Source organism: Mustela erminea, chromosome 18 (assembly GCF_009829155.1).
Source record: "Mustela erminea isolate mMusErm1 chromosome 18, mMusErm1.Pri, whole genome shotgun sequence".
Lineage (NCBI taxonomy): Eukaryota > Metazoa > Chordata > Mammalia > Carnivora > Mustelidae > Mustela > Mustela erminea.
Window position 1 is genome coordinate 3,135,102 of NC_045631.1, and position 27,624 is coordinate 3,162,725.

Genomic DNA, 27,624 nt, shown 5'->3' on the forward strand with positions numbered 1-27,624 from the left:
TCTTTTTAATTTTCATATTGAATTTTATTATGGTGGAAAAGAAGATGTCCCAATGCCTTGGTTTTGAACCCTAGTTCATTACCTCTTACTACCTACATTTTCTTGGGTCAAGTTTTTAACTTCTTTGTGCCTCCGTAAAATAGGGACAGCCAATTCTTTTGACTTCAGACGATGGCTGTTGTAGATTACATCATACACATAAAACGTTTAGCCCAGGGCCCGGCACACAGTAATATTCAGTAAATGCTCATTCTGGCATTGATGATGGTATCAGTGATAATGTGATATGCTGGTAAGCTACACTCTCCTTGCTCCGTAGGCATGTGGCTGGTCGGGCAACCCAGTAGTGGGACGTTAACATTTAATCACTCTTAACTATTTGGTCAGATTCAATTTTCCCATTCAACCTGTCAAGATCACTTGAAGAATTCTGTTTCTTTTCATCAACTGTATTTACTACACTGAAGTTTCACGTTATCTATACATTTTACAACAGGCATCCTGCATCAAGTATATGGATAAAAATGTCCCAGCGGGATCCCGCCGGCGGACACCCTGACAAACTAGACAGCTTCCGTCCGCAACTGGCTCCTCCGGGCACCCTTTCCAAAACAGCCACGAGGATGTCACAAAAGACCATGGAATGGCATGGGGACGTCCTGATTCTCTCTTAACACTGTCCCCTGTACTTTCCCTTCCCACTGAGCTAAAGGAATGTGGAGCATATTTCTGTATTGTTCTTAGGCTGTTCGCAACAGATTCTAGAACCTTCCCTGGCAAGTATGTGAAGCTCAATAGCCTGAAACTTCCTGGCCTTTTGAGAAGTTAGAATGGTCACGTGACCACCACCTCCCCCGCCCCCCACCGCCTTCTGGAAACTCCCCTTCCTGATAAACACTTCAGGGACCAGAGAGGGTCAACCATCCCCACTGGGAGAATGGACTCGTTTGAATGGGAAATACGGACTCAATGAGAGAAGGAATATACTTTGTCCAGTTTCTTCTCCCCTGTAAGGCCAAGGCTGCTCATTCCTACAAATGCTTTTCTGCGTATATAAGGCTTCTTCTTCACGCAGACAGAGAACCGAGAGCAAAGCAGCTGACCATTCTCTCTCCACGATCAGCAATTCCCCACGGCTGTGGGCCTTTCTCAGGACTCTCTGGCCCTGAAGCTAAGAAAGGGCATTAAACATCATCTTTTTTCAGCCTGAGCGGATTCTGGATATTCCCCTGTCCTCACCCATCGATGACGCTCTCCTAGGTTTGAAGTACTTCCCGTTGGCCAGGGGTCTGGTCTCATGCACAAACGAGCAGTGGGAGATGGGCAGTGCACTTGGTGAACGCCCTCACACTGCCCTTCAATTTCAGATCCAGCCTCTGCTCCCCCAAAGACGGTGACATGCGGAAGCAACATATCCCGTTCCCGAAGATGACCCAACTATTTTGTAAGAACTGATAGATCTGGGACGCCTGGGTGGGTCAGTCGGTGAAGCGTCTGCCTTCGGCTCAGGTCACGATCCCCGGGTCCTGGGATCAAGCCCCACGTCGGGCTCCCCGCTCAGTGGGGAGTCTGCTTCTCCCAGTGCCCTTCACCCCACTCTCTCAATCTCTCTCAAAAGCATAAATAAAACAATCTTTAAAAAAAAAAAAAAGAACCAATAGGTCTTATCACACTTTATGAAGTTTCTTTCTGAAACGATGAAAGCAGAGGGAGCGTTACTACAGGAGAACTCACACGACACCAGGAAGGCCCACGTTTAATGCTGTCTTTTCAAGTGATAATATGAAATGTGTTTGAAACTGCTACGTTCTGGCTTCCAGGAAAATGTCCCCCCGTAAACATCGTGTCTAAAGGCATGATGCAAATGAATGACTCTTCCCATGTACATTTTATTCTAAATCCAAAGGGGAACAGTCGAGAACAACCGACTTACCCTGTGCTTTCTAACGTTCCCTGTTTTAAGACAGAAATACTTTATGACCTTCCTTTCCCCAAGGCGGCCTCTACCTTTTCTGTTATTCCTCCTGTGGCTCTTCCTGTGGGTTCTAATTCCTAGTGCAAGACAGCTCTAATCACACTGGTTTGCACTGGTTGGAGAGCAAATATACACAAAAACTAGATGCTTTTTTGTGAAAAGACAAACATGGTGTAGTTATGATGGCAATCCTAACTTCCTCCAGAAAATGACCACGCTGCCCGTTCCAATCTTAAGAATTCAAAATTCTACAATAAACTTCTGTTACACTTTTATTTATTTATTTTAAGCTGAAAGCCCTTTGGAGAACAGATAGACACACACACACGGAAAACCGACCTGTCCTTCGAAACCGTATCTGGGCCGCGGACGCTCCCACTTACCCTGCAGCATGCACCTGTAAGCAGACTCCGAGATTGCATAGATGTGCGGCGGCATCTCGTGGCGTTTCTTTCCTCGGTACATCTCAATAATGTTCTCAGAGTAGATCGGAAGATTCTTGTAAGGATTTATGACTACGCAGAACAGTCCAGAGTACGTCTGGAAGAAAAACAAAATAGTGTTAAAAAATGAAAACCCAAAGCCCCTGAACACATCAGACGGCCAGAAATCACACAGCGCCTGGATCAGGGGCCTCTGATGATCTGAAAAGGTGGTTAGTAGAGAGATTTGCAAAAATGTTAAAACTTCTCTAAATTTTTTGCTTCGGAAAATATAGTTGTTTTTTTTTTCATGAAAGATAAATTACTTATGTTATCTTTGTCATACGTTTGTTTGAAATGCATTTATTTAAAGAAAACAATGGTTTACTATTTTTAAGTGAATTTGTAAATACATTTTAACTTGGCTATCATTTCGAATACAGTTGAGTACCGATGAACAAAACCCACACGGACGCTCTTTGGGGAGAGCCTCAATTGTTATTTTTTTTTAAGATTTTGCTTTTAAGTCCTCCCCACAGCCAGTGTGGGGCTTGAACTCACAACCCTGCGATCAAGAGTCATGTGCTCCACCACTGAGTCAGCTGGGAACTCATGGGTCCCCAGTTTTTCCGAGCCGCTAGTCCAGAGCACACAAACCTTTCCTGATCAGCATGATAACCACTTTTCAGGATGGACACTGAGTGCACTTTTGATTTGGGGGTTTAAATTCCTTAAGAATGACTTCTGAGAAGAGTGCACAAAACTGTCCGCCTCACACTGGGGTGGTGGCAGGAGGGCCTGAGGCATCTGGGAAAGGGCAGCCCGTGGCCCCGTGATGAAGGCCTTCTATTCAAGGGGAGCTGGGGGACCACATCTCCAGAAACTGGGGACTGATGGTGTCCAGCGCCAGGGCCCGCTTCCACAAGGACAACAGCTGTGTTCACACAGGCGGGAACCCTGGGCAGCTGCCACCAGAAGGCTCTCAAGAGACCACCGGACTCTGAACACTCGAACAGGGGAATGCAGGCCGGCCCGAAGAAGGTAAGTGGTCAGAACCACGTCCGAGCTGCTCCCCCGCAGCCTCCCTAGAGTCATGGTCACTAGGCGGGAGGGGCAGGGAGAGGGACAAAAGGCGAAAGGCTCTGGCCCCCATTCACCGGAAGCGGGGCACCTGCTTTACTTCTGAGCTGACGCTGAGCCTGAGACCTCAGCCCTCGCTGACCATCGGGGCTTCAGACCCCGGCTCTGTCTCGTTCAGGCAGCTCAGGTCCCCCGAGAACCCTGGCCAGCTCCGGGCTTCCCCACCATGGCACATGCCCCCGGCCAGCCTCCCTGTGCTGCTGCAGAAAGGCAATGGGAGGCAAGAAACACAGGGGTCTCCGTAAGGGTGAGGAAACTAAGGCCAGGCAATCTTGATTTCATATTTTACCGAGTTTAACTTGTATGCAGACAAGTAGACAAGCCACAACGATCTACCTCAAAGAATTTTTCTATGTACTTCACCGCTGTTCCATTCAGAAATGAGATCACAGGCTGTCACAAAGCTACACAGTCTGCACTTCACTTTTTTAAGATTTTATTTATTTATTTACTTGACACAGAGAGAGAGAGAGATCACAAGTACAACGGGGAGAGGCAGGCAGAGAAGGGGGTGGGGAAGCAGGCTCCCTGCTGAGCAGAGAGCCCGATGTGGGGCTTGATCCCAGGACCCTGAGATCATGACCTGAGCCAAAGGCAGAGGCTTAACCACTGAGCCACCCAGGCGCCCTACATTTCACTTTTATAAGAGGTAAATTACAGGGACGCCTGGGTGGCTTGGTCAGTTAAGCGTCTGCCTTTGGCTCAGGTCAGGATCCCAGGGTCCCAGGACTGAGTCCCACATCAGGCTCCCTGCTTCTCCTTCTCCCTGTGCCTCTCCCCCTGCTTGTGCGCGCGTGCTCTCTCTCTCTCTCGCTCTCTCTCTGTCAAATAAATCAATCTTAAGGAAAAAAAAAAGAAGAGGTAAATTACAGACTGGCCAAAAAGAAAAAGCCACAAACCAAACAAACACACAAACAGTAAACCCCCAAGAAAGTAAAAATGTGTAAGTTTGGTCTAACATCTCACAGCATGGGTGGTGCGGTAGCAGGTCTTAATGACACTTAAATCAGAAATCATTCCAACATATGTGTCTCCCACGTTGGGGGCGCTCTTCTGAGGTCTAGGATTACAAAGATGACTCAGTCTCACAAATATGAGTCCGTCATCTAAAAACAAGGTTAAATCACCATCGGTATCCTGTGCCTGCCAAGCAGGGAGAGTAAAAAATGTTCCCAGGCAATACAATATTCAACCTTACGGCTTCAAGAGCTGCCTTTGAACTATCTGGAAATTGGCTCCAGTACCGGGTTCCTGTAGAACTGATAGATAATGGGATCGATACTGTGTCCCCCTATCTTCCCCAAGGCACATGGCAGAAGGGGGATATGTTGTTAAAATATGTTTCTGAGACCCTGACGTTCCAATCAGACCTCATTCAGTGCCTGAACACATACATGAGACATTACATACCTTCAAGAAATACACACTCTAGGTACAAAGACAGTAAATGTGCACTCAACAAACACAGAAAATAAGGCACAAAAAAGAAAGTGGTACGAAAAGAAAAGGAGAAAGGTGAACAGGATTATAAATAGGACAGAAACTCTGGAACAGAATACACAACCAACCCCAGACCCTGAAAGTCAGGGCCATCTCGTCAGAAACTGTAAAACGAGGTATGAAATTCAGGCATCGATGGTCTCTGAGGTTCTTTCAAAGGCTATTTAAAAGTTAAAAGAAGGGATTAAAAAAATCGTATTAAAACATAAAATTGGGTGGCAGGAGACAGCCAAGGCAGAGCGAGAAGCTCAGCATCGCTGAAAGTAGTTTGTGTCATGGAATGTGTTTGGCGGCAGGAGCTTAGAAAGGGTGACTCAACAACCTAGAGTGTGTCCTGCATAGGGGATCCGCTAGCAGAGTTTCAGGGGAGATGCAGGGAAGAAGCATGTTTGTAAAGTGTAGATCGGGCAACTCCATGGAAAAGATACCAAAGGGCAAGAGATGAGGAGTGGGGAGTGGAGACTACTGCACCAGTCCCAGCACAGTGACTGGGCCCCAGTGAGAGGGAAGCGGGGAGTCCTGAGAACACTGAGGGAGGGAGACTCAAAGGCACTCAGAAGCTCTGAGTATAAAAGCCACGGAAGACACAAGCTAACGACAGCTCCACGTTTTCAAGCTTGAGAGGCTGGAAATGTTACTGATGGATGGGAAGAATGATTTGATGTGTGGGTAAGATAGCGAACCCCCTTGGAGCATACTGAGATGGTGGGATGCTGAAAAGGGGATTCACTACAGCAGGCAAGTGCAGGAGAACACCCAGTGAGAGCCGGACACACTGACTGCCGAAGCCATGAGAACATTCTGAAGAACCACAAAAGCCTGAGGGATGTCTGCACAGCCTTTAAGATCCCAGCTCCTGTTGCTGCTGAGCTGACCTAAGGGAGACAGAGTAACACATCTGCACAAAAAGCCTGCCATTTTTCAAACACACTATGCTGCTTTACCCCTCTAGGCTTGTATGTACGCAGATCACTCTGCCTGGAATGCCCGTCTCCCGTCCAGTATCAGGAGGTTCTCCCCACCCTATGATTGCCAGGCCTCTGTTTAAGACAGGAATGTACATACATATTATTTCAAGGTTTGAAGGATGCGGAACCAGGAAACAAGTGACCGTGGAGGTCAAGGCCGGGGCATAGAGCGAACATGGGACGGAACTGGGGGTCTCACACACGCCACTCCCCACCCAGAGCTCTCGGGGGGACATCAGTCTACCACCCAGAAGGAGAGAGATCATCCACACCGTTTGCAAACACTGCACCCACATAAATTCACATGTGTGTTTAAAGGAAAAAAACGAACCAAAACCTGATAGAAGAAGGAAAACATCATCAACCAGAGGCTTCAGAGAAAGCATTTACCTACGGAAATCACCAAGAAGATAAGAAACAGAGTTAGAGCAGGGACTCCATGTACCGGAACAGAAGCACATGCGGGAAAAGCTGTGGGGAGTGATCCGAGATAAAAAACCAAACTTCCACAGCAGGGAAAGTAAGGAGTAGAACAGCATCTGGAAATGCAGCGACAGACCCGGCACGTTTATCCCGGGAGCTCCCTTCGCAATAAGAAGTAGGACAAAGGTGCATAATACAGAGAAAGGAGGCACGAGGGTAAAACGACAAAAATACTTCAAGGACAGATGAAGACAGAAAACAAAGCAGAGGTCACCAAAACAGGAACCACTGTGGCTTCCTTGGGGTAAGAAAGGCCAAAATTCTATAAAAAGAGCGATCGTCCCAAGCACATGTGAAACTGCCCCGTGCATGTGTGCGTGCGCCTGTAAGTGTGCAGGGTGGTGTGGACGCACACCCCAACAGAAGCCACGGAGCCGTCCAACATGGGGGTGTGGGCTCTGATGAGATGACGCATGTGGACAGTGCTCCCCACTGGTGGCCTGACCCCCGGAGGAGCGGCACGCAAGGACACGGCTACCGCCAGGACAGGAACAACGTTTGGATTACAGGAGACACAACGCCTAATTGCATAAGGTGAGCACGCCCGGAACTGGATGCAAACAGACCAAACCAACCACGCTCCACGTTTACGAGAAGGATGGACCATGTGACAGCGACCGAGTGTTTGACGATCCAGCATCATTCTTCCCGTCTTCCGCAGACGGTAGTTACAAACCCCAATGCTGTGGCAGGGAAGCAAGAGGCCGGGCAGAGTGATTAGCAGCACAAGGGCCAGGAGGAGGGTGGACACCCCCAGCTTTCCCCCCCAGCCCCCCCGGGCTGCTCATGGCTACACCCCGAGAGTCACAGGTGTCCCAGGAACACAGGGCCTCGCACAGCACAAAGCCCAGCGGGGGGGGATGCCAACCCCTGGCGGGCTCCCCGTGCCCGTCCCCTTTGCCTGACTGCCTGCCCAGAGCGGACCTCTAGAATGGGCTTTGGGTCACCAAGAGCGGCAAAATCACGGTCCCGGTTGGCAACTGACGGAGGACGCGACACTGATGACTATGCCCGCAGGCTACCCCCTTGTGCCCTGTGAGTCCATCTGTGCCGCCCTGTGTTATCATCTCGGATGTGTTCAGGTGAGTGAAAAATGAATCGAGAATTCTGCTGGAGAACTGGGAACCACTAAAAGAAAAACCATAAAGGAGGAGCTGTAAAAATGAGTAAGTAAGTAAGTAAATAAATAAATAAAAAGCCTTAAAAAAAACCATAAAAAGAAAACACCAGATGAAAACTGCAACACAGGGGCGCCTGGGTGGCTCACTGGGTTAAAGCCTCTGCCTTCAGCTCAGGTCAGGATCCCAGGGGTCCTGGGATCGAGTCCCGCATCGGGCTCTCTGCTCAGCAGAGAGCCTGCTTCCCTTCCTCTCTCTGCCTGCCTCTCTGCCTACTTGTGCTCTCTGTCTCTCAAATAAATAAATAAAAATCTTAAAAAAAAAAAAATACCGGAGGGGCGCCTGGGTGGCTCAGTGGGTTAAGCCGCTGCCTTCGGCTCAGGTCATGATCTCAGAGTCCTGGGATCGAGTCCCGCATCGGGTTCTCTGCTCAGCAGAGAGCCTGCTTCCCTCTCTCTCTCTCTGCCTGCCTCTCCATCTACTTGTGATTTCTCTCTGTCAAATAAATAAATAAAATCTTTAAAAAAAAAAAAAAAAAATACCGGAGACTCCATGGGGCACGATGAAAAGGTGACCCGAGGGCATCTTTGTCCGCGGAGGAGTTCAGAGGCAGGTGGCAGAAGCCATCTCCGAAGACACAGTGGCTCTGGATGTTCCAAACCTGACCAAAGGCATCGAGCCACAGGCAACAAGCCCAACCAAGCTCCAAGCCGCATCTAGAGAAGAAAACTCGGTCCTAGCACATCCGAGCTGAACCTGCTGGCCCCGTGGCAGGGCGCGCAACTCGTGGTCTCAGGGTTGTGGGGTTGAGCCCCCGTCGGGCTCCGCGCTCAGCAGGGAGTCTGCTGATGATTCTCTCCCCCCAACACTGCTCCTCCCTCCCTTCTCTCCAAAAATGAGAGAGACGGAAATGTATGTGAAGACACAGAGAGCGGCCGCAGCACACAGGCCAGGGGCTCAGAGCCAACCCTCAGCCTCGACAGGGGGCTACGATATGTCTGGGCAGCGTCGAGGGAACAACGAAGAGAAGGATCACAACACATCCTGGGGGTAGAGGAAAGAAGCTCCAACAGTAACAAGAAAGGTGGCTTCATCAGGATGGGGGGCAGGGCACAGAACTGGCCGGACCAGGAGGAAGCCAGGAATCAGACGGTCCATCTCAGTCAAACTCTACATGTACATAAGCTGGATATTCTGATTAAAATGCTGATATTGGGGGCCCCTGGGTGGCTCAGTGGGTTAAAGCCTCTGCCTTCAGCTCAGATCATGATCTCAGGGTCCTGGGATTGAGCCCCGCATCGGGCTCTCTGCTCGGCGGGGAGCCTGCTTCCCCCTCTCTCTCTCTGCCTGCCTCTCTGCCTACTTGTGATCTCTGTCTGTCAAATAAATAAATAAAAATCTTCACAAAAAAAATTATTAAAAAAATCCTCAACAAAATATTAGCAAGCAGAAGGAATCTAGTAGTATATAAAGAGACTATCTGTTCCTTCTCAGGTCATTTAAATACTCAAAAACATATATAATTCACCATGATAACAAAATAGTCATACAAAACAAGAAAATCACACTATCATCTCACTGCGTGCTGGAAAAACATTTGATAAATTAACATCAATCAGGATTTTTAAAAAGTTCACCCATTCAGGATAAAAACTAGGAACAGAAGGAAACTTCCCTTAATCTGATCAAGACTAAAAACAAAACAAAATGGAAACAACCATCATTCTTAATGGGGAAATGCTGAAGCTTTCTCTCTGGGATCTGGAAAGACAAAAAAGATGCCCGTCCGTGATCACCACTTCTCCGAGGGTCCTACACAGCACAATAAAGCAAGGGAAAAAATGTGCCAGAACTGGAAAGGGAAACAGAAAACTGTCATTATCTGCAGACAACGTAAGTGTGTTCTCAGATAATCCAAAAGAATCTTCAGTTAAACTGTTACAACCGATTAAGAGGTCTTGGTAGGATTTTGTTTGTAAAAAACATGACAACGGGGTACGCCCGGTTGGCTCAGTCGGAGGACCGAGTGACTCCTGATCTCGGGGTTGAGTCTGAGCCCTGTGTCGGGCAGACAGATTACTTAAAAATAACATCTTTAAAAAACAAAACATGACAACAGTATTTCTACATAATGGCACCAATCACGAGACAATGCTGGTCGCCTGGGCGGCTCAGCTGGTGAAGCCTCTGCCTCCGGCTCAGATCATGATCTCAGGGTCCTGGGATGGAGCCCCACATCGGGATCCCTGCTCAGTGAGGAGTCTGCTTCTCCCACTGCCCCTCCCCCGCGCACGTGTGCGCTCTCTCTCAAATAAATAAAATCTTAAAAAATGAGAAAGAAGAAAAAGAAAACAATGCTGAAATCACCATTTAATAGCATCCAAAAAACCAAATACCCCAAAAGAAATCTAACAAAAGATGTACTGGCCTCTACAGAGAAAACCAATCAAACACATTGTGAAAAATTAAGAATGAAGTCAGTGGGTATACGTGAACCAGAATGTCAAATATCTCAGTTCTCTCCCAAAATGATCTGCAGAATCAACAAAATCCCAAACAGAATCCCAGAAAGGGTGGGAGTGGGCAAGAAACTGACAAGCGGGTTCTAAGATTAATATCCAAACGCAAAGGTTTTGACAACTACAGCGAGACCCTAAAGAATGACAAAAACGAGCGCAGGCCACGCTGGACAGCAGGACTTACCAGAAAGCTGGCATGACCGAGACAGCGGGATCTCAGCCAGAAGACGGACGCATGGACCACATACAGAACTGTGGGCTGAGCATGAACTTAGGAGCACACGACACATGCCGTGGAGAAAAGGGCTCTACCAGGAAATGGCACTGGGTCACCTGGACAGCCATCTGGGAGAAAGATGAATCCTGTCCCCATCTCTCCCGCTGCAGAGACTCCAAGTCCAACTCCAAGTGGAACCGGGGCTAACCCCAAGAAAGGCAGCATCACTTTCCTCTCTCAGACCAAGGGCGGGAGGAGAGTGAAGTCAGGACCTTTGCCTCCAGCCTGGCCAGGCCCCTCCATCTGGGCGGTCAGGAGGTCCCAGCTCTTAGGCGGAAGGCCTCCCCACTACAGCCCCCCTCCCCCAGCCAAGGCAGCAGCTCGGGCCCATCTTGTCCCTGAAGATGGAGGTTGTAGCATGGGCCCGCCACCACCAGGCAAGGACCCCGCCAGGCCTGGCCCGCACCGGTCTGCTGAACTCTGTCCACGTGTGGGTAAACTGTCCCCTGGTTGAGCTCTCACAACACCCGGTTCGAGGACCTTCTGTCTCCCGCTGGAATTTGACTACATCAGGCTTTACCCAGAAAAGCTGAATGCATGGGTTAGACAGACGTGTACCCCAGCACGCAGGATTTCCCTTCCTTATCTACAGACAGAAAGGTGTGCCTGTGTGCCCCAGGGACGAGCCCCGGACTGGGAAACACAGATGCCCAAAATGTGCTGAACGCACAAAGCGGGTCAAGAAGCTTGGTACCGTACGCTCTAACAAGGGGAATGAAATAACTCAACCTTTTTAATTTCAGGGCCCTGGGACCCTCTTAGAAATCAAAGACTTGGAAAACTTTTTGCTTTATATAACTATATATGTTGCCAAGCTTTTGCAATTGTGTATCTATTAATTTTAGAATAACAATACATGTTAACATAAATAACATTTCTCATGAAAAATAACGTTTTCTGAAATCAGAGCGAGAAGAGTGGTGGTGTTTCATGTTTTTGCTGGTCTTTTTTTATTATGGGGCTTCACAAAAATAGCTCCATTTTCATATGTCTTCACATTCAATCTGTTGTGCTATGTTGTCTTGGTGGAAGCGTCTGAAGAAAATTAGCCTTACAAAGATACTTAGTTGGAAAAGGAAGGTGCAGTTTAACTGCCTTTTCACATGACTGTGGAGCTACGTCCTCGATGCTGCATCAAAACCCCAGAAGTGAGAATCGGTTCAAGATCTGAGGCAAGGTGGCATCTGAAATCCTAACCATGAACTTGCATGCTGTTGACCTACATCAAAATCCAGTGGCTTACCCTGCCTGTGGAAAGACTCTTTTACCCCTGCATGACTTTGTAACAATGTACACATCATTTGTAAAACAGTGGCTCAGGGGCGCCTGGGTGGCTCAGTTCCTAAGCATCTTTGCCTCAGGTCATGATTCCAGGGTCCTGGGATCGAGTCCCCATGTAGGGCTCCCTGCTCGGTGGGAAGCCTGCTTCTCCCACTCCCCCTGCTTGTGTTCGTTCCCTCTCTCGCTGTGTCTCTCTCTGTCAAGTCAATAAATTTTTTAAAAAGATCTAAAAAACAAAACCATTGTCTCAATGACTTATACAAGTCTTCCTTTTTCTTTTTTTTTGAGATTTCATTTATTTATTTGACAGAGAGAGACACAGGGAGAGAGGGAACACAAGCAGAAGGAGTGGGAGAGGGAGAACCAGGCTTTCTGCTGAGCAAGACACCCGATGTGGGGCTTGACCCCAGGATACTGGGATCATGACTCAGGCCAAAGATAGATGCTAAACCAACTGAGCCACCCAGGGATTCCTAGGCAAGTCTTCCAAATGATGACATTTTACTATTTGACATTAAAAAAAAAAATCAGTCATTAATATCACCATCTATCTCATCAGCAAGGGTTTCAAGTGATGACAAGCTGTCACATTCAGTGATAAAACAATTTCTCTAAATCCTAATTTTTTTTAAGATTTTCCTTTTTTTTAAAAAATTTTTTATTAGAGAGAGAGAGAGAGAGTGCATGGCAGGGAGGGAGGGACAAGCAGACTCCTTGCCAAGCAGGGAGCCCAACGCAGGACTCCATCCTAGGACCCTGGAATCATGATCTGAGGGGAAGGCAGATACTTAACCGACTGAGCCACCCAGGCGCCCCTCACACAGTGTATTAAAAAAACGTGTACTCCAGGATTGACATTTAATAAAATTGATCATCTCTCCTGCTTTCTCAAGGTCGTTCTCATGTGCAATGATTAAAATGACCATTAGTATAGTCCAGGGTCCCTGCCTCTTTTTGTGGTAAGATACATGCGGTTTCCCCATCATTACTCTTCTACCATCAGTTGCATCACCAACAGTGGAAAGAGCAAATCATGTCTTCAAATTATCATGAGAACAGTTGTGCCCTCACGGGCCCCCTGGAAGAGTCTTAGGGAAACCTTGAGGGTCCACAGGCCACACCAGGAGAACTTCTGAATTATACCAAAGAAAAGCAATAGACATGAAACTTAAAAATTTAATACTGAGTGAAAAGGAAGACACGAAAGCCATACACCATGAGACTCATTCCTGTAAAAGTTCATAAACAGGAAAAACTAAACTATATTGGTTAGGGGAGGCATACTTAGTTGAGAAAACACACCAGGGGATTTGAAGACACTTCTCAGTAATTAAGAGACCAAGCAGAGAAAAATTAGCAAGGAAGATCTAAACAGAATTTAAGAGCTTACCCTGATGGCCACAGACGGAATCCCATAACCAACAATAACAGAATTAATGCTCTTTGCAGACACAGTGAACGCTCATCAAATGAGAGACACACTGCATTAAAGCCTCAACAAAAACAAGGAATGCTATTATGTGAACTACATTCTTTGACTGCGATGCAATTCATTAAAAAATCAGGAGCAAGGGGCGCTTTAAAAATCAGGAGCAAGGGGGGGCACCTGGGTGGCTCAGTGGGTTGAGCCTCTGCCTTCGGCTCAGGTCATGATCCCAGGGTCCTGGGATCGAGCCCCTCATCGGGCTTTTTGCTCTGCAGGGAGCCTGCTTCCTCCTCTCTCTCTGCCTGCCTCTCTGCCTACTTGTGATCTCTGTCGGATAAATAAAGAAAAAATCTTTAAAAAAAAAAAAAAATCAGGAGCAAGGGGCGCCCAGGTGGCTCAGTTGGCTGAGTGCCTGATTCTTGGTTTTGGCTCAGGTCATGATCTCGGGATCCTGGGATCGAGTCCCATGTGAGGCTCCACACTCAGTGGGGAGTCTGCTTGTCCTTCTGTCTCTCCCTCTGCTCTCTCTCAGAAATAAATAAATAAAATCTTTAAAAATAAATAAATAATAAATAAAAATGAATAAATAAAATAAAATCTTTAAAAAATAAAAAATAAAAAAAATAAATAATAAATTGTTATTTATAAATAAATAATAGTAAAATAAAAATCAGTAATAAGATAACTTAAAAAACCCACATTCAGAAATTTTTACACTATCCTTCTGAAGGGCTCATAGGTTAAAGAAGAAATCCTAACAGAAAACAGAAAATATTTAGGACCAAGTAATAAAAATGTCACGCATCCAAATGTGTGATGTGAGCTAAAATCGTTATTAGAGGAGACATTTACGCTTTTCATTAGGAAAGAAGATGAAAATTCATGACCTGAGAAGTTGGGAGGCCAGCGAGAATCCATCCAAAGAAAATACAAGGATTTAACGAAAGTACACCTGTTAGCAAAGTAAGCTACGTAACTGAACGCATGTTAGAGCTCATCTCTAGAAAGGGGTCCAAAAGGCCCCCCCAAGTTACTACACGCTCTATATCACCGCACCTCTGCTGTTCCACTTGACCTGACTGGGGAGTCCCAACGCCCAGGTCACATCCCTCGCAATTGTGGTTTCCTGCAGCCCCACTTTCTTACCAGGATTCTTTAAAGTCAAGTGCTTGAACGCCAGTCTCGGGGGGGAACCCCTTCTCCCACCCCCACTAACTGCACACACCACTGCTCCAAACCCCCGGCTCTGCTGGGACCTTAATGCTTCCAGAAGAACTTGGGTCGTCCTTCTGTAAAGAGTAAAGGGGGGGCATTTTTTGAAAAGAAACTCAGACATCATTTGGGGTTCCTGACTTCAGCTGGAAAAAAAAATCAAACTCAATAAAAGACATCTGCAAAGTCTTCGAATCATCTGGAGGAATGGCCACAGTGAACGGAAGTGTCTTTTCGTCGATTCCTTCTCTTTGGCCCACAGCCGCCTTCCCTTTTGTATTTCCCTTCTCTCTCCGCCTTGCAGGAAGCCACAAGGTCCAAAGTGGGGAGTCAACGGGGAAGGAGCCAGAAAGAGCCCTGGCTCCCTTCCACACTGCAGATCCCCCCAACCCCGGTGCAGTCTCATTTCCAGCCCCAGGCAGCACCCAAAACTCATCCCCCCACCAAATCTGAGCCATGAACTCCTGATCAGACGCATCGCACTCCCTCACTCCACAGGCGGGGCTGGGAGCAGTGCCGCACACACCTTGGGGCGTGGTCTCGGCCGGTCCCAAAGCTGCTTCCCTGTGCTGTCCTTACCAGCAGCTTCTCCTCCCCAGACCTCTTCCGTTCTCAAGCTGTCTTCCCAACCCTGCTGCCTTACTCCGCTGTGCCTGACCTCACGGAGGAAAAACAAAAACGAGAGGCCATGAGGCTTGACCGTGCCTACTTTGGCAAAGGTTACGGAAGAACTACTCAGTTCTCAGAGCTTCCCCTGGCTAGCTGCCTCCTAGCAGAAAGATTCCGGGCCCTAACATGATTCTTGAAGAGCCCTTCGTGGGCCCATTCATGGGTCATTTCCCTACTTACTCTATCCCACAGCCCGGCTTCCCTTCCTTATAGGGTGTATCCGGAAGCAGGGACCTGGCCTGTCCTATTTTCCACACCCTCCCCAGCACCTAGAACACAGGTGCTCAGGAAGAGTCTCTAACGATGCTAATTTCCACGGGAAAACTGGCCCAATTTGCAGAAGTTCTGAAGGGCCTCAAGCCCCAGCTGCACACCCTTCATAAAAACCCAACCACTCTTCTCCAAATGCGGACCAGTACAAAGCCACCTCTTCTCTCGGCTTCTTTTCATTCTGCGTCTAAGTTCTTGATCGCCTCCTTTAAATTGCTGAACCTGCGTTTAAGAGCCCCTCAAACCCATTTTGTTGTTCTACAGCTTCCCGCATCTGGCTGGCGTCTTTCCGCTCTCCCTCGTCCACCCCACCCCCCAACCCCAGTAAGTTCGATAATTTCTTCCACACGGTCAGCGGCACTGTCCGTGACAACAACGCGCGTGTCAACCACTAACCACAGGACAACCCAGTCTCAATCCCGCTCCGAACGGTTTCCTCTGAAAAACCTCAGCATCCCTGTTTCCCACTTCCCCACGCCGGGGAACCCCATACTCACGCTCCTGGATGAACCCCCGGTGCTGGCTTCACGCCACACTCCTGGACACACGCATGCCACCTGCATCCTGTTTGTGCAACTCTCACCCCAGCCCCCGATCTTTCCACCACACGCCGTCCCGGTCCTATCACGTCCCTGCGAACCCCTCCAACAGAAGTCTCCAACTACCACATTCATACACTCAACTGAAGATCAGATCATGCACAGTTACGTGTGACAATGTAAGGCAGGGCAAGACTCAGATAAGCACGGGACAATCGGTCTCTAACGCACACGGCAACACGGGGCAGAGCACCCAATGGGGTGGGTGCTCCCCGCTTTCGTTGACTCGGCCCGTCTGTGTCAGTTACACGAATTCCGTGTCAGTTACACGAATTCCCAAGCGCAACCAGAGGGGCGTACTCACATAGATCAGTCCCGAGTAGTAGCGGTCCTTCAGGTTGTGTAAGACAGAAGCCTCGTTCAAGCACGTCAACTCTGCCATGTCCTCCACCTTGGAAAACTTGGGCGGGTTCATCTTCTGAATATCGTCTTTGTTGACCATCGCCTTCTTCCCGTTCTCGGCCAGTTCCACCATAACCTCATCTCCCCGCTCTTCCTTGATACTCGCTGCCTCAAAACCATGGCGCTCGGACGGAATCCACACGAGCTTTTTAGCCGTCCAGTCGGCCTGGGTGGCAGGGTTGTAGATGACCGCCCTGTCCACAAAGAGGTACCTCTCTGGGTCTTCGAGTCCAGCTCTCTGGGCCATTGTAAACAGGAGGAGTCAACTACAATTGTCTCTAGGAGAAGAGGAGGAGGAGGACAAGGTTAGAGGTTCAAAAACATACCGTGATGCGCAGATTTTCACTCTTGGCGGGGTTTTAAGAGAGAACCTTTCCGTCGAGGAGCAGGGGTGATGGGCTCCACCACCGCTAACCGAGTGTCCCAGGGGCATTTCAGGGCTGACCACAAATCGTGCCCGTGGTCAGCTAGAGACCACGCGAGACGCGCCCTCAGTTACCGAGGGCTGAAAAACAAGCTGGGGGAAGGCAGAGCTCCGGAGGTACTTTCATCCTGTCTTGCACCCTAACCAAAATTAACCAGGGAGTTAAGACGGCAAAGGGGATTGAGGACAAAGAAAACAAAGGTGCGAAGTAAAAGATCCAGGCATGGCCACGAGGATGGAGCTAGGAAATGCACGGCCAGGGAAGGAGAGTGAAGCCTCAGGTCTATGCCGGCCCCCCTTCTGCCTTCATTCAGGAGACTCAGAGCTCCTCGATACAAACACCCCCAACTCCATCCCCCGGGGGGCTTCTCTGGCGGTGCGAGTGGTCTCGATGCCATCAGATGATGCCACGGTGTGACCTGGCTTCCTGGGACAGCGATGCAAGCACGCTATGGGAGCTCTCCAGGCCTCACCCCTACCCTGCAGCTGCTCCCCCTCCCCAGTTCCCCTGCAGCGAGCCATCACTCATCAAGACTCCCTCCACTGCCCTGCTTTCTTGCCGCGTAACAGACTCCGGTGTGCCCACGCGTGCCCCTGCAGGCCGTGGGGCCCAGAAGCAAACACTGAGTGTTCCCGATAATGATTTGACCCAGGCAGAAGAAAGAAAACAACTAACCTCAGCCCCATTGAGAAACGCAGTTTCTGGGGTGTTCACAATGAATGCATCTCAAGACCTAACTGGTTTACTGAGCACTCCTTTGCCATCCGCCCGCTCGTCTGTGGCCCCAGACATGCTAGTCTCAGCTACCTCTGGTCCTGACCTTCTGGATCAAATGACGGCATTTTACAGTCATCACTCACCTTTCCGAGGTGACTCAGGACTCCGGCCTCACAATGTCTTTTTGGAATCTGATCCCATTTTTAAACACTTTTGTGATCACCCTAAATTCCAGTGTAGTATAAATCTCAGAAGCATGGTCTCCAGGACCTCATGCAAGGCCAGGCAAGAAGCCAACTGAGTAACTAGTTTTGTTCTGTTCACATCTTCCCAGGTTTTGCCGTCAGCCCCCCACCCAATGGATGATTCTTACTAGGCAAAAGACAGAAGGCTGCAAGGCTAATCATGGACTAGCCCAGGGGTGCCTGGCTGGCTCAGTCAGAAGGGCATGGACTCTTGATCTCGGGGTTGTGAGTTTGAGCCCCACGTGGGGTACTTAAAAATAAAATTTTAGGGGCGCCTGGGTGGCTCAGTGGGTTAAAGCCTCTGCCTTCGGCTCAGGTCATGGTCCCAGAGTCCTGGGATCGAGCGAGCCCTGCATCGGGCTCTCTGCTCAGCAGGGAGCCTGCTTCCCCCCTTTCTCTCTCTGTCTGCCTCTCTGCCTACTTGTGATCTCTGTCAGATAAATAAATAAAATCTTAAAAAATAATAATAAAATTTTATTTTATAAAATAAAATATATTTTTTAAAGATTTTATTTATTTATTTGACAGACAGAGACACAGGGAGAGAGGGAACACAAGCATGGGGAGTGGGAGAGAGAGAAGCAGGCTCCCCGTTGAGCAGGGAGCCCAATATGCGGGGCCTGATCCCAGGATCCTGGGATCATGACCTGAGCCGAAGGAGGACACTTAATGACTGAGCCCCCAAGGTATCCCCTAAAAATAAAATCTTAAAGAAAAATAAAGTAGTCCCAAAGTTATTATGAAGCTCTCAGCCCACAAACTTCAAGCTCCATAAAGTCCCTGAAATGGTATAAAAATGGACACTTTAGAAAGGATTTGCTATAATGTAATGTGTTATAAACATCCATGGTTTTGGTCCTCAGACACTGGTGTGGGCATGGGCGTCATGTAGGAGGCTTAGAGAAGCACGGATTGGAGCCCCTTCCCCAGAGTTTCCAATTCAGCAGGGTCTGAGGCAAAGCCTAGTAATTTGCATTCCTAACAAGTTCCCAGATGCAGCAGAGGAAGCTGGTCCTGGGACCACACTTTGAGAACCATCATTCCATGGTTTCCGGTTGCCATGGTGAGCCAATGTCATTAACAGGTATGCTGGGATAGGAAAAAAAGGGTTAAAACCAATGTTCTAGACTAATTCCTAACCTGATTTAAGGGCTGTGCTCAGGTTTTTTAAATGATGGACTTGAACAAAACAAACAACAACAAAAAAAATGAAACCCCCCAAAAATCACAAAAAAAGGTAACAATAAGACTTCTACAAATAAACAGGCTAACACATTTTCTAACTCAACTTTTATTTGCCTTTTTAGGCATTCGCTTGGGGAGGCGGAACTGGGAATTCAGAAAATATTCCCAGGGCACATGTACATTCTGGAAAATGGTTTCCAAAACCCATCATTACCTCTAGGGACTGGCTTTCGTAAGACTATTAACACACTTTCTGTCTTTCCAAACTTATACTTTGCAAAACTGCTCAGAAGGGAGGCATGACTCTAAGGTGGGAATTGTCCTAGATAAATCTGGACACGGACAACAGGACACACATTCCGCCTTTAGATGGATGGCCTTCTAGAAGAGAAAATTTCCCATGATCACAAAATACGGTAACAAGCTACTCTTGTCATTAACAGGTAGGAACTGTTTATCTCACATGACACCTCGGAAGAGGTCTTGTTGCCAGCAGGCGTGTGCACACACATTTCTTTAATTTTACATTGGGCATGTAATTATATGCTTAAATTTCGTGGATGGCTATAAATTAGAGCAGCTCAACAGGTCATTTCTGCGGCAGGCTTAAAAAAAAAAAAAGTAAATGATACATTTAAAAATTAGTTCACCAAATTGGTACATTTAAAATTTATCGGTATTTTTTTCTAGGTGAGGAAATTCTTGTAATTTCAGGGAAAGAAACCAACAGGTCACAAAAAACGTAACTGCAAAATGCTCCCACCTTTGTTGGGGGGAGGAAGGGAGAATTACACATGCATGTGCTTTTTTTTTTTTTTTTTAAAAGGAATAGATAAATAAATAAAATTAAATAATATTTTTAAAAAGGAACAGATAGTCATTGGGTCTCCACTGGGTGGTGAGATTACAAATTACTTTTACTTTTTGCTTTTCCAGAGCTTTCTATGACTGATCAGACACTGAGAGGACAGTGCGGAAGTCCCTGTTCCAACAGACAGCTTCCTGTTCCTGGCTACCTGGTGAGCATCTAGATGGCTCCTGGGTCCTCTTGGGATTGGGGGGGACCTCCACCTCCTGACCAAACCTCACATGCAGGGTCCCCACCCCCACAGTAAGCCTCAACTTCTCCACAACCAAACACCTACCCCCTCCTCCCATCCTGCCCCAAATGCCACCCTGAAAAGTTCTTTTCAGGTCTGGTTTGACAGAGTTCGGGATGCCCGTGAAGAGGTTTCCTTCACTTTAACTCTTCACCTGTGATCGCCTGATATGCGGTATTTTTTCCATGCCACTGTACATGCGGTACCTGAGCTTGATAATGCCAGTGTTTAACAGTGAGCCACTCCCAAATGCCTCGCTTTACAACATGGTGGGGGGGTGAGGGGGAATACCACGATTTTAAAAATAGCAAATACTGTTCTGTACCATTAATTATGGGCAGGCACTATTCTAAGCAGTTTACCTTTACTTGGTCCTCCCAACAGCCCTGTGAGGCACGTACTATTAATATCTCTATTCTACAGATGAGGAACCCAAGGCAGAGAGAAAGCCCGTAGCCAGCCCAAGGTCATGGAGCTCACCAGCAGCAGAGCTGGGCTAACCCCAGAGTTCCCGCAGGAATGCAGCCTACAGCAATGGTAGGTGAGGCCGGGAGCAGATTTTGCAGGGCGTGGAGTGCTCCCCGATGCCTCTCCACTAAATAAAAATCCTATTGATTACGGTTCCAAGAATGGAGGCTTAGCACTGAACACACCAGCACCATCTGGCAAGGGTTTTACATTTAATAGAAAAAACACCTCTATATTGGAAGAAAGGGAGTAAGGAGCAAGGTCTTTGCTGCAGACGGAAAGATAATCTGAAGGTTTTTGGTGTCATCTGAAATGAGCATCTGATTATAGCTAAGTCATTCACGAGTCAGGAAGGAGCCCCCTACAGAGCCAGAGCCCATCCCCTTCATTGGTTTTGGACACACCCTGGGGCTCTGTTCCTCACCCCACCTCCATAGCCAATTTTTTTTATTTCCAGTGAAATGCCACCAGGGAAACTTCTCTGCTGCCTCCCAGCATCTACTATGGGTACAGAGAGGGGCAAACAACCCACTTTTGAGAATATCTTGTGTATAACTAGCCAAACGAAAATGATGGATCAATTACCCGGGACAGCACCGCCCTCTGTAACAGAGCAACTACATGGAATTGTCCCACTGGGTTTACCACCACCACTGCAGCCACTCAAGACGACAGGGACCTGCAAACCTATTCATCTACCCAAATTCATCTCAGCCAAAAGAGCACGCACACGCGCGCACACACACACACACACACACCCCAAACGCTAAAGGGCACCATCTCTCAGGGAACATCTGCAGGCTGGGTTAAAATATTTCCAAAATGCGGATGCAAGGCCAGGAATTTCAGTCCCTCCTATAGGATGAGAAAGGACACAACTCTCTGAAGCACTGGGTCTCCCCCAACCCCCTGCAATGTGCCCTTCAGAATTCCATTCATCTGCTCTCCCAGTCTGTCTGTCTTCATTGTGATGATTTCCCTAAGGAGCCCAAATAAAAAGCCAGCCTCTGGGGTCACATCCCTTCGCTGTGGAACCTCGGGCTGCATATCGCACAATGACAGCATGTGCCGTCTCCAGATAAGGACAGGCAAGAACCAAATTTAAGATGCACGGAGTCAAGCGATGCATCAAATAAAATGGCCACTTTTCCAGAATCCGAGACATACAGGGCATACTTCAACGTCAAAAGCACGGGACTACAAGAATACTCGGTCGGGGCAGACCGAGAAAGGAAATAAAACAATAAACAGATGAGAGTTTCCCAGACTGAGAGACTATGGAGAACGATGAAGCCCGACTCAAAGAATCCTCACTTCCAGCGTTTAAAAAACACCAAAAAAACAACAACAACAACAAAAAAAACCAAACATAAAAAAAACACCCCAAACCCAAAAACCAAAATCTCGGCAAAGCCGAGGTATTACATTTAGTATATTACATTATTCAGCGAAAACAGCAGCCTTTGTTCGGTTGGCAGGCTGGATCTACCCCGCCTGCTCTCCCCTACCCCACCCCACCCCACCCCCTTGCATCCACCGCAGTGGGCTCGCAGGGAGCCGCAGAGGCCCGAAGACACAGATAACGGTCACAGGCGGAGGCCACGCCAGCCCAGCCTCACCCGCGGAGCCCAGACCCGCCGCGTCGCCAGCCTCCGTCCCCAGGCCCCGGCGCCCAGGCCGGCCAGGCTGGGGACCTCCCGGGTCCCCGGGCCGCACCCGCCCACCGCGGGCCCACAAAGCGCCCGCCAACGCCACGACTCCGCCGCTCCCACTTCGCCCCGACCCCATTCCAGTCCCATTTCACGGGATCAGGGTGTGACCCCAGCTGCAGAAGGCCAGCAAGGGAGTCCGCGGCGAGCCGTGCCCGGATCGCTTACACAATAAAGGGATCCCGAGGCGAGGGCTGACCCTCCCCCCCGCCCGGCCCGGCCGCCCTGCCGCAGCGCGCCCCCGCCACATTTCCCGCCTCGTCCCCCCACCCCGCCCGGGCCTCGCCAGGCGTCCGGCCCCGGCCCCCGGCGGCCCCCGGCGGCCCCCGGCCGCCCTCCCGCCCCCAGCTCCTCCGGAGCCCACCTTCAGCGCGCCGGCCGCGGCTCGGACCCTCGACCGCCGCGCGCTGCCGGGCGGTGCGGAGGAGCCCCTGCCCTCGGGTCCCCCCCACCCCACGGGGCGGGTAGCGCCGTCCGCCTTGCCAGCCCTGAGAACCCCCAACCGCACCCGGGCTACCCGGCCGGCCTAACCCGTCCGAGAACCCACCCAGGGGCCAGCCCTTCCTGTCCGGCGCCCCCCACCCACACCCGGGTCGCGCTTCCCAGCCCGCCGCAGGGCTCCCTCCCCTCCCCGGAGCCCCGAGACCCCCACCAGGGCACTAGGCCTCCCCGTCCCCCGCGCCCCCACGGACCCGACACGCCGAGGGTCCCTGCATGCCCACCCCCCCCAACCCCGATCTCCATCCCCAGCCCCCAGAGGTCGTCCCCCAGCACACCCAGGCCCTGATCCATGCAGGGGTCTCAAGCTTCAGGACCCCATTCCCCGCACCTCCAGAGCTCTCTCCACCCGCTGGGGTCGGTTACCTACCCCGCTTCCCTCCCCAGGGTCGGTCCCCGCATGAATCTCCCGCCCCGCAGCGCGAGCCCTCCACGCAGAGCCGCCCGGGCGTCCCCGTGCTCACGCTTCGGCTCCGCTCTGCCCTCCAGAGTCCCTCCCTCCTCCGCCCCAGCCCGGGACCCTTCCCTGCCCCACCGCCGTCGCCCCGCCGGCAGCCGCGGCGCTCGAACCCGGGCGGCCGCACCTCTCACCTTCAGCAGAAGATGGTGGCGCCGGCGCACGTCCCCAGCCGCGACCACAGATCCGGCCCCTCAGTCCCAAACCCACCGCTGCCTCCGCCGGGCTCCTTTAGCACTGCCGCTCCGCGCCGCCCCACCCACTCCCACCCTCATTGGGCCAGCCCCACGCCCGTCACCGCCGCCCCCAGACCCACTGGTCCGTTTGCGCGCCCATCTCCAAGGGAAGACGTTAGCAACCCGAGAGAAGCTACCTTCCCGAGGGCCGCTCCCTCCACCCACCTGGAAGGGCGCTCATTGGCTCCCGCTGCCCGCCCCGGCCGCCGGCGCCCCGACCTCATAGGCCGCCCCACGCGCCCGTCATGGACTCCGGGAGGTGCGGCCGGGCCGGCGGCGGGCGATTGGCCGGCGCCCGCGGAGATGGACAGCCGAGGCCGGCCGGGCGCCGGCGAGCCGGCGGGGCAGCCGCTGCGGACGCCGCGGGAGCCTCGCCGTGCGGCCGCTGCGGCAGGTGACCCGCGGCGGGAGCCCCGAGCCGCGCCCGGACGCGCCTGTGCCGGCGTCGGGCCGCCTCGCCGGCCCCTGTCCCCGCCGCAGCCGGCGTGTCCCGCAGCGGCACCGGCTGCCACCACCGAGTCGCGGGCCCCCGGCGCTGCCTGCAGGGGCGGGGCCGGAGCGCGGTCCAGAGGCCTTACGTCACCCCCGGAGCCGCGGGGGGCGGGGCCGCGGCTCTGCGGCTCACCTGCAGTGGGGGGGCGGGGGCGGGGCTCGCGGCGGCTCTGGCCTTGCGCGCTGGCTCTGCGGGGGCCCGGGCAGCGCTCCGGCCGCGAGGTGACGGTGCCTGGGCCGCGGAGCGCGGGACGCCTTGCTCCGCTGCGGCAGTTTCGGGGTTTGCGAGGGGCGGGGCCTCCCTCCCCAGGCTGCGGGCTGCGGCGGGATTCCAGACGAGGGGCGAGCGGCCTAGGACAGGAGACGTGGGGGAAAGGACTTCGCTCACCTCATTCATTCCTTCCTTCTTTCATTCATTCGTTCATTCATCACGCGGAGCTCCCTACGCGGGAGGGGACTGTGAGGAGATTTTGCCGAGCTGTCCTCACCCCTGGGGCCTATGAGCCCCTCGGAGGCCTTAGAAAATGTTTGAGAACTGGGGGGGGGGGGGGGGGGGGCTGGAGGGGGGCGGGTCAGGCTCCAAAATAAGGAAACTGGAAAAATAAATTGAAGTCAATGAATAGTTAATGAAATATCCTCAGAAACGAGTCAGCTGCAACAGGGCTCTTATATAATGACATATACATATAATAAAGTGTAAGTCACGAGATCAAAATGAATTATAAAACCTGCACATCATCAAAAACGTCTTCAAAAAATTTTACAGCAAAATGCAGTTATTTAATGTGGGAAATGGGTGCATTTTAATGCGTGTGATACGATACATGGAAACTTCCAGTCTGGTAAAAAGTGAGTAAGGAAAAAAAAAATCAGGAAATGATAAGGAAGGGTTGGTGGAATTCAGAGAAGGCTCCAAGAGGCAGCTGAGTGCAGAGTCCTTCCTGGGGAAGTCGGAGTCAGGTCCTGTGTCTGTGCTTTGCCCTAGTAGAGTGACTCTCGTCCCCCACCCCCACCCCCACCCCCACCAGCATGCTGTGGGGTAAACTGCCCCTTGTCCAGGCATCTTGTGACTTGGCCCCATGAATTGGACTGCCCTTAATGCTGTGTGCGCATGGAGTATGAGTGAACTGTACAAAATATCAGAGTGATATTCCTCTTCTGAATCTTTTAGTGTGTTCAGAGAGGACGAAAGACTCCATCTGTAACCTGTCTCAGCTTGTCGGCCACTGGACATTTCCCCACACAGTGTTCCAGGCCAAGACCATCCATCCACACACACACACACACACAACTCTGTGAGCCACCAACTTCAGGGGTGCTCACAATTTGAAAACAAATCCTGGATCATCAGAGAGGGCAGGAAACTCACCAGAATGAAACATCACAAAGATGTTAGTCTTAATGAGAAACCAGTCATAAAAAGAATGTCCGCGAATGTATGTCCAGTCCTGGTGACACTCCCAACACTTGGGCCCAATGTTTTTAACAGTCTGATGGAAATCTCTACCTGGATGAAAGGGAAATTGCAAAGCAGCGAACCTCATATCTCTTTTCTTCCCATTTCCACTTCATCCCGTCACCCAAACTTACCCTCTCCTCAACTTCCCTTTGTCTGTTAATGAAACTAGCCTTGAAACCCCTGATTCCTTTGTCTCCAATGGCTCCAGTATCCTGTCCCTCTCAACCCCCATAATCCAGTCAGCCAGGCTCCTCTGTATCTCACCCCACAGACACCTATTCCAGAATGTGCTGCTATTTGGATGAGGAAGACACAGGATTTTTGAACCAGGTAAACTTGGCTTTGAATTCATCTCTGCCATTACTAGATGTTGAAACTTAGACCAGTTCCTTACTGTCATCTTTAAAAAGGGGATAGGGGCGCCTGGGTGGCTCAGTCATTAAGGCTCTGCCCCCGCATCTGGTTCCCTGCTCAGCGGGAAGCCTGCTTCTCCCTCTCCCACTCCCCCCTGCTTGTGTTCCCTCTCTCACGGTGTCTCTTTCTGTCAAATATATAAATTCTTAAAAAAATAAAAATAAATAAAAAAGGGGATAGGAATGGAGACTTCAAAGACTCATTCAAATGGATATTAACAGGACAATGTAGTGAGAGGGAGGGGGGAAAGGCATCACGAAATGCAATAGGTTGAAACTTGTTTCTTAGTCTACAAGTTCATTTACAAGCGAGAGAGGTCTTTCTCCATAGTAATTTTTCCTGGCAGTCTAGGCTGCTTTGCCCCCAAAAGAGAAAGTTCATAGACCATTGTTTTGCACAGTCTAGGTCATAAGTCCAAACTCTTTCCCTCTGGGTGGTTCCAGCCTGTGAACCTGTTTTGTTCTAAACTGTTTTGTTCCATCTGCACAGGGCTGATATGAAGCATTTTTTTTATTTGAATGAATTCCAAAATTTGCAAATCAAGAACTATCCAACACCATTAGCCATCAGGGAAACACAAACCAGAATCATAAGAAGATACCACTTCCCACCCACCAGAATGACTAGAATCAAAAAGACAGACAATACCAAATGTTGGTGAGGACACAGAGACATGGGAATGCTCAGTTGTTTCTGCGGGGAATAGAAAATCGTGCAGGCACTCTGAGAAATCATTTGCCACTTAAAAATAAAAGCTTCTGTTTATTTATTTGACAGAGACACAGCGAGAGAGGGTACACAAGCAGGGGGAGTGGGAGAGGAAGAAGCAGCTGAGCAGGGAGCCCAGTGCTCTGTGGGGCTCGATTCCAGGACCCTGGGATTATGATCTGAGCAAAAGGTAGACGCTTAATGACTAAACCCACCCAGGCACCCCCACTTGCCACTTTCTTAAAAAGTTAACTATAGGGGCACCTGGGTGGCTCAGTCAGTTAAGTGTCAGACTCTTGATTTGGGCTCAGATCTTGATGTCCTCCTCGTGAGTCCAAGCCCCAAGCTTGACTCTGCCCTGGGCATGGAACCTACCTAGAAAAATAAAAGGAACACAACTGTGTGCGTGAACCTTGAAAACATTACCCTCAGACACAGACACCACATTTGTAGGATCCCATTTATATGAAATATCTGAAAAGAACTAAACTTGGGAAATAGCATCACAGTAGTTGCCTGGGGTGAGGGCCAGGGTGGGGAAAGGAGGAACAGCACGGAGATTAGCAGGAAATAGACTTGAGGGTTCCTACTGAGATGATGAAAATGTTCTAAAATTGACTCATCGTGATGGTTGCCCAACTCGGTAAGCTTACTAAAAAAAAAAAAACCAAACCACTGAATTTTATACTGTGAGTGACATGATTTGCAAAATAAACCTTACTAAAGTGCTTTTTTAAAAAATAGGGGGGAAAAGAGCTGTCACATGAAAATCCACATTTCCGGTTTCCCCTGAAAAATCGGAAGATCGGGAAATTCGAGGACAATTGGGTGGTGCCTGAGCTGCCGCTCATTCTTAGACAAAGCACGTTGGCCCCAGCGCTCCTCAGCCACCATGAACCCGGTGGTGCCTCAGAGCTGACCTGCTTTACTCAGTGACATTCTTTGCCTGATCTTTTTAAGTATCGATAAGAGGTTTTCAGTCCTTGTTATTCCTCTTGAGGAATTTCAGGCCAGATCACTCCAGAGAGATAGAAGAGTGGTATTTTTGAGTTGAAAAGCCGTTTCCCTGGGGGCACTGGCCGGCTGGGTGGGTGGAGCACTTGACTCTTGGTCTCAGGGTCCTGAGTTCGAGCCCCGCGTTAGGCGTGGAGCCTACCGAAAGGAAAAAGAAAAGAAAAGAAAAAGAAATGTTTCCCTGATGATGGTGAAGAAGTCAGAGGTTTAAATTTGAGTGTCCACAAGAGTTACTG

General features: G+C 50.0%; 1 protein-coding gene and 1 long non-coding RNA gene across 6 annotated transcripts in view; one reads left to right on the plus strand and one right to left on the minus strand.

The window, feature by feature from the left end:
- The window catches only part of MYH10 (myosin heavy chain 10), a 119,871-nt gene extending 96,270 nt beyond the window's left edge, over positions 1-23,601 (minus strand). The window contains exons 1-3 of one of the 5 annotated variants that reach the window (XM_032320748.1): positions 23,200-23,443; positions 16,164-16,539; positions 2,359-2,515 (exon numbers count right to left, since the gene is read on the minus strand). In XM_032320748.1, the coding sequence (XP_032176639.1) occupies positions 2,359-2,515; positions 16,164-16,508 (502 nt within the window). In that variant the 5' untranslated portion in view covers positions 16,509-16,539; positions 23,200-23,443. Of the gene's footprint in view, positions 1-2,358; positions 2,516-16,163; positions 16,540-22,978; positions 23,101-23,199; positions 23,444-23,466 lie in introns of those variants that run through there. The other 4 variants (XM_032320749.1, XM_032320751.1, XM_032320750.1 and 1 more) reach the window with 4 other exon arrangements.
- LOC116577490 lies at positions 760-2,364 on the plus strand. The gene is made up of 3 exons (XR_004280519.1): positions 760-1,260; positions 1,368-1,444; positions 2,266-2,364. It is a non-coding gene; the product is annotated as an uncharacterized LOC116577490 (long non-coding RNA).
- Positions 23,602-27,624: the final 4,023 nt, after the last annotated feature.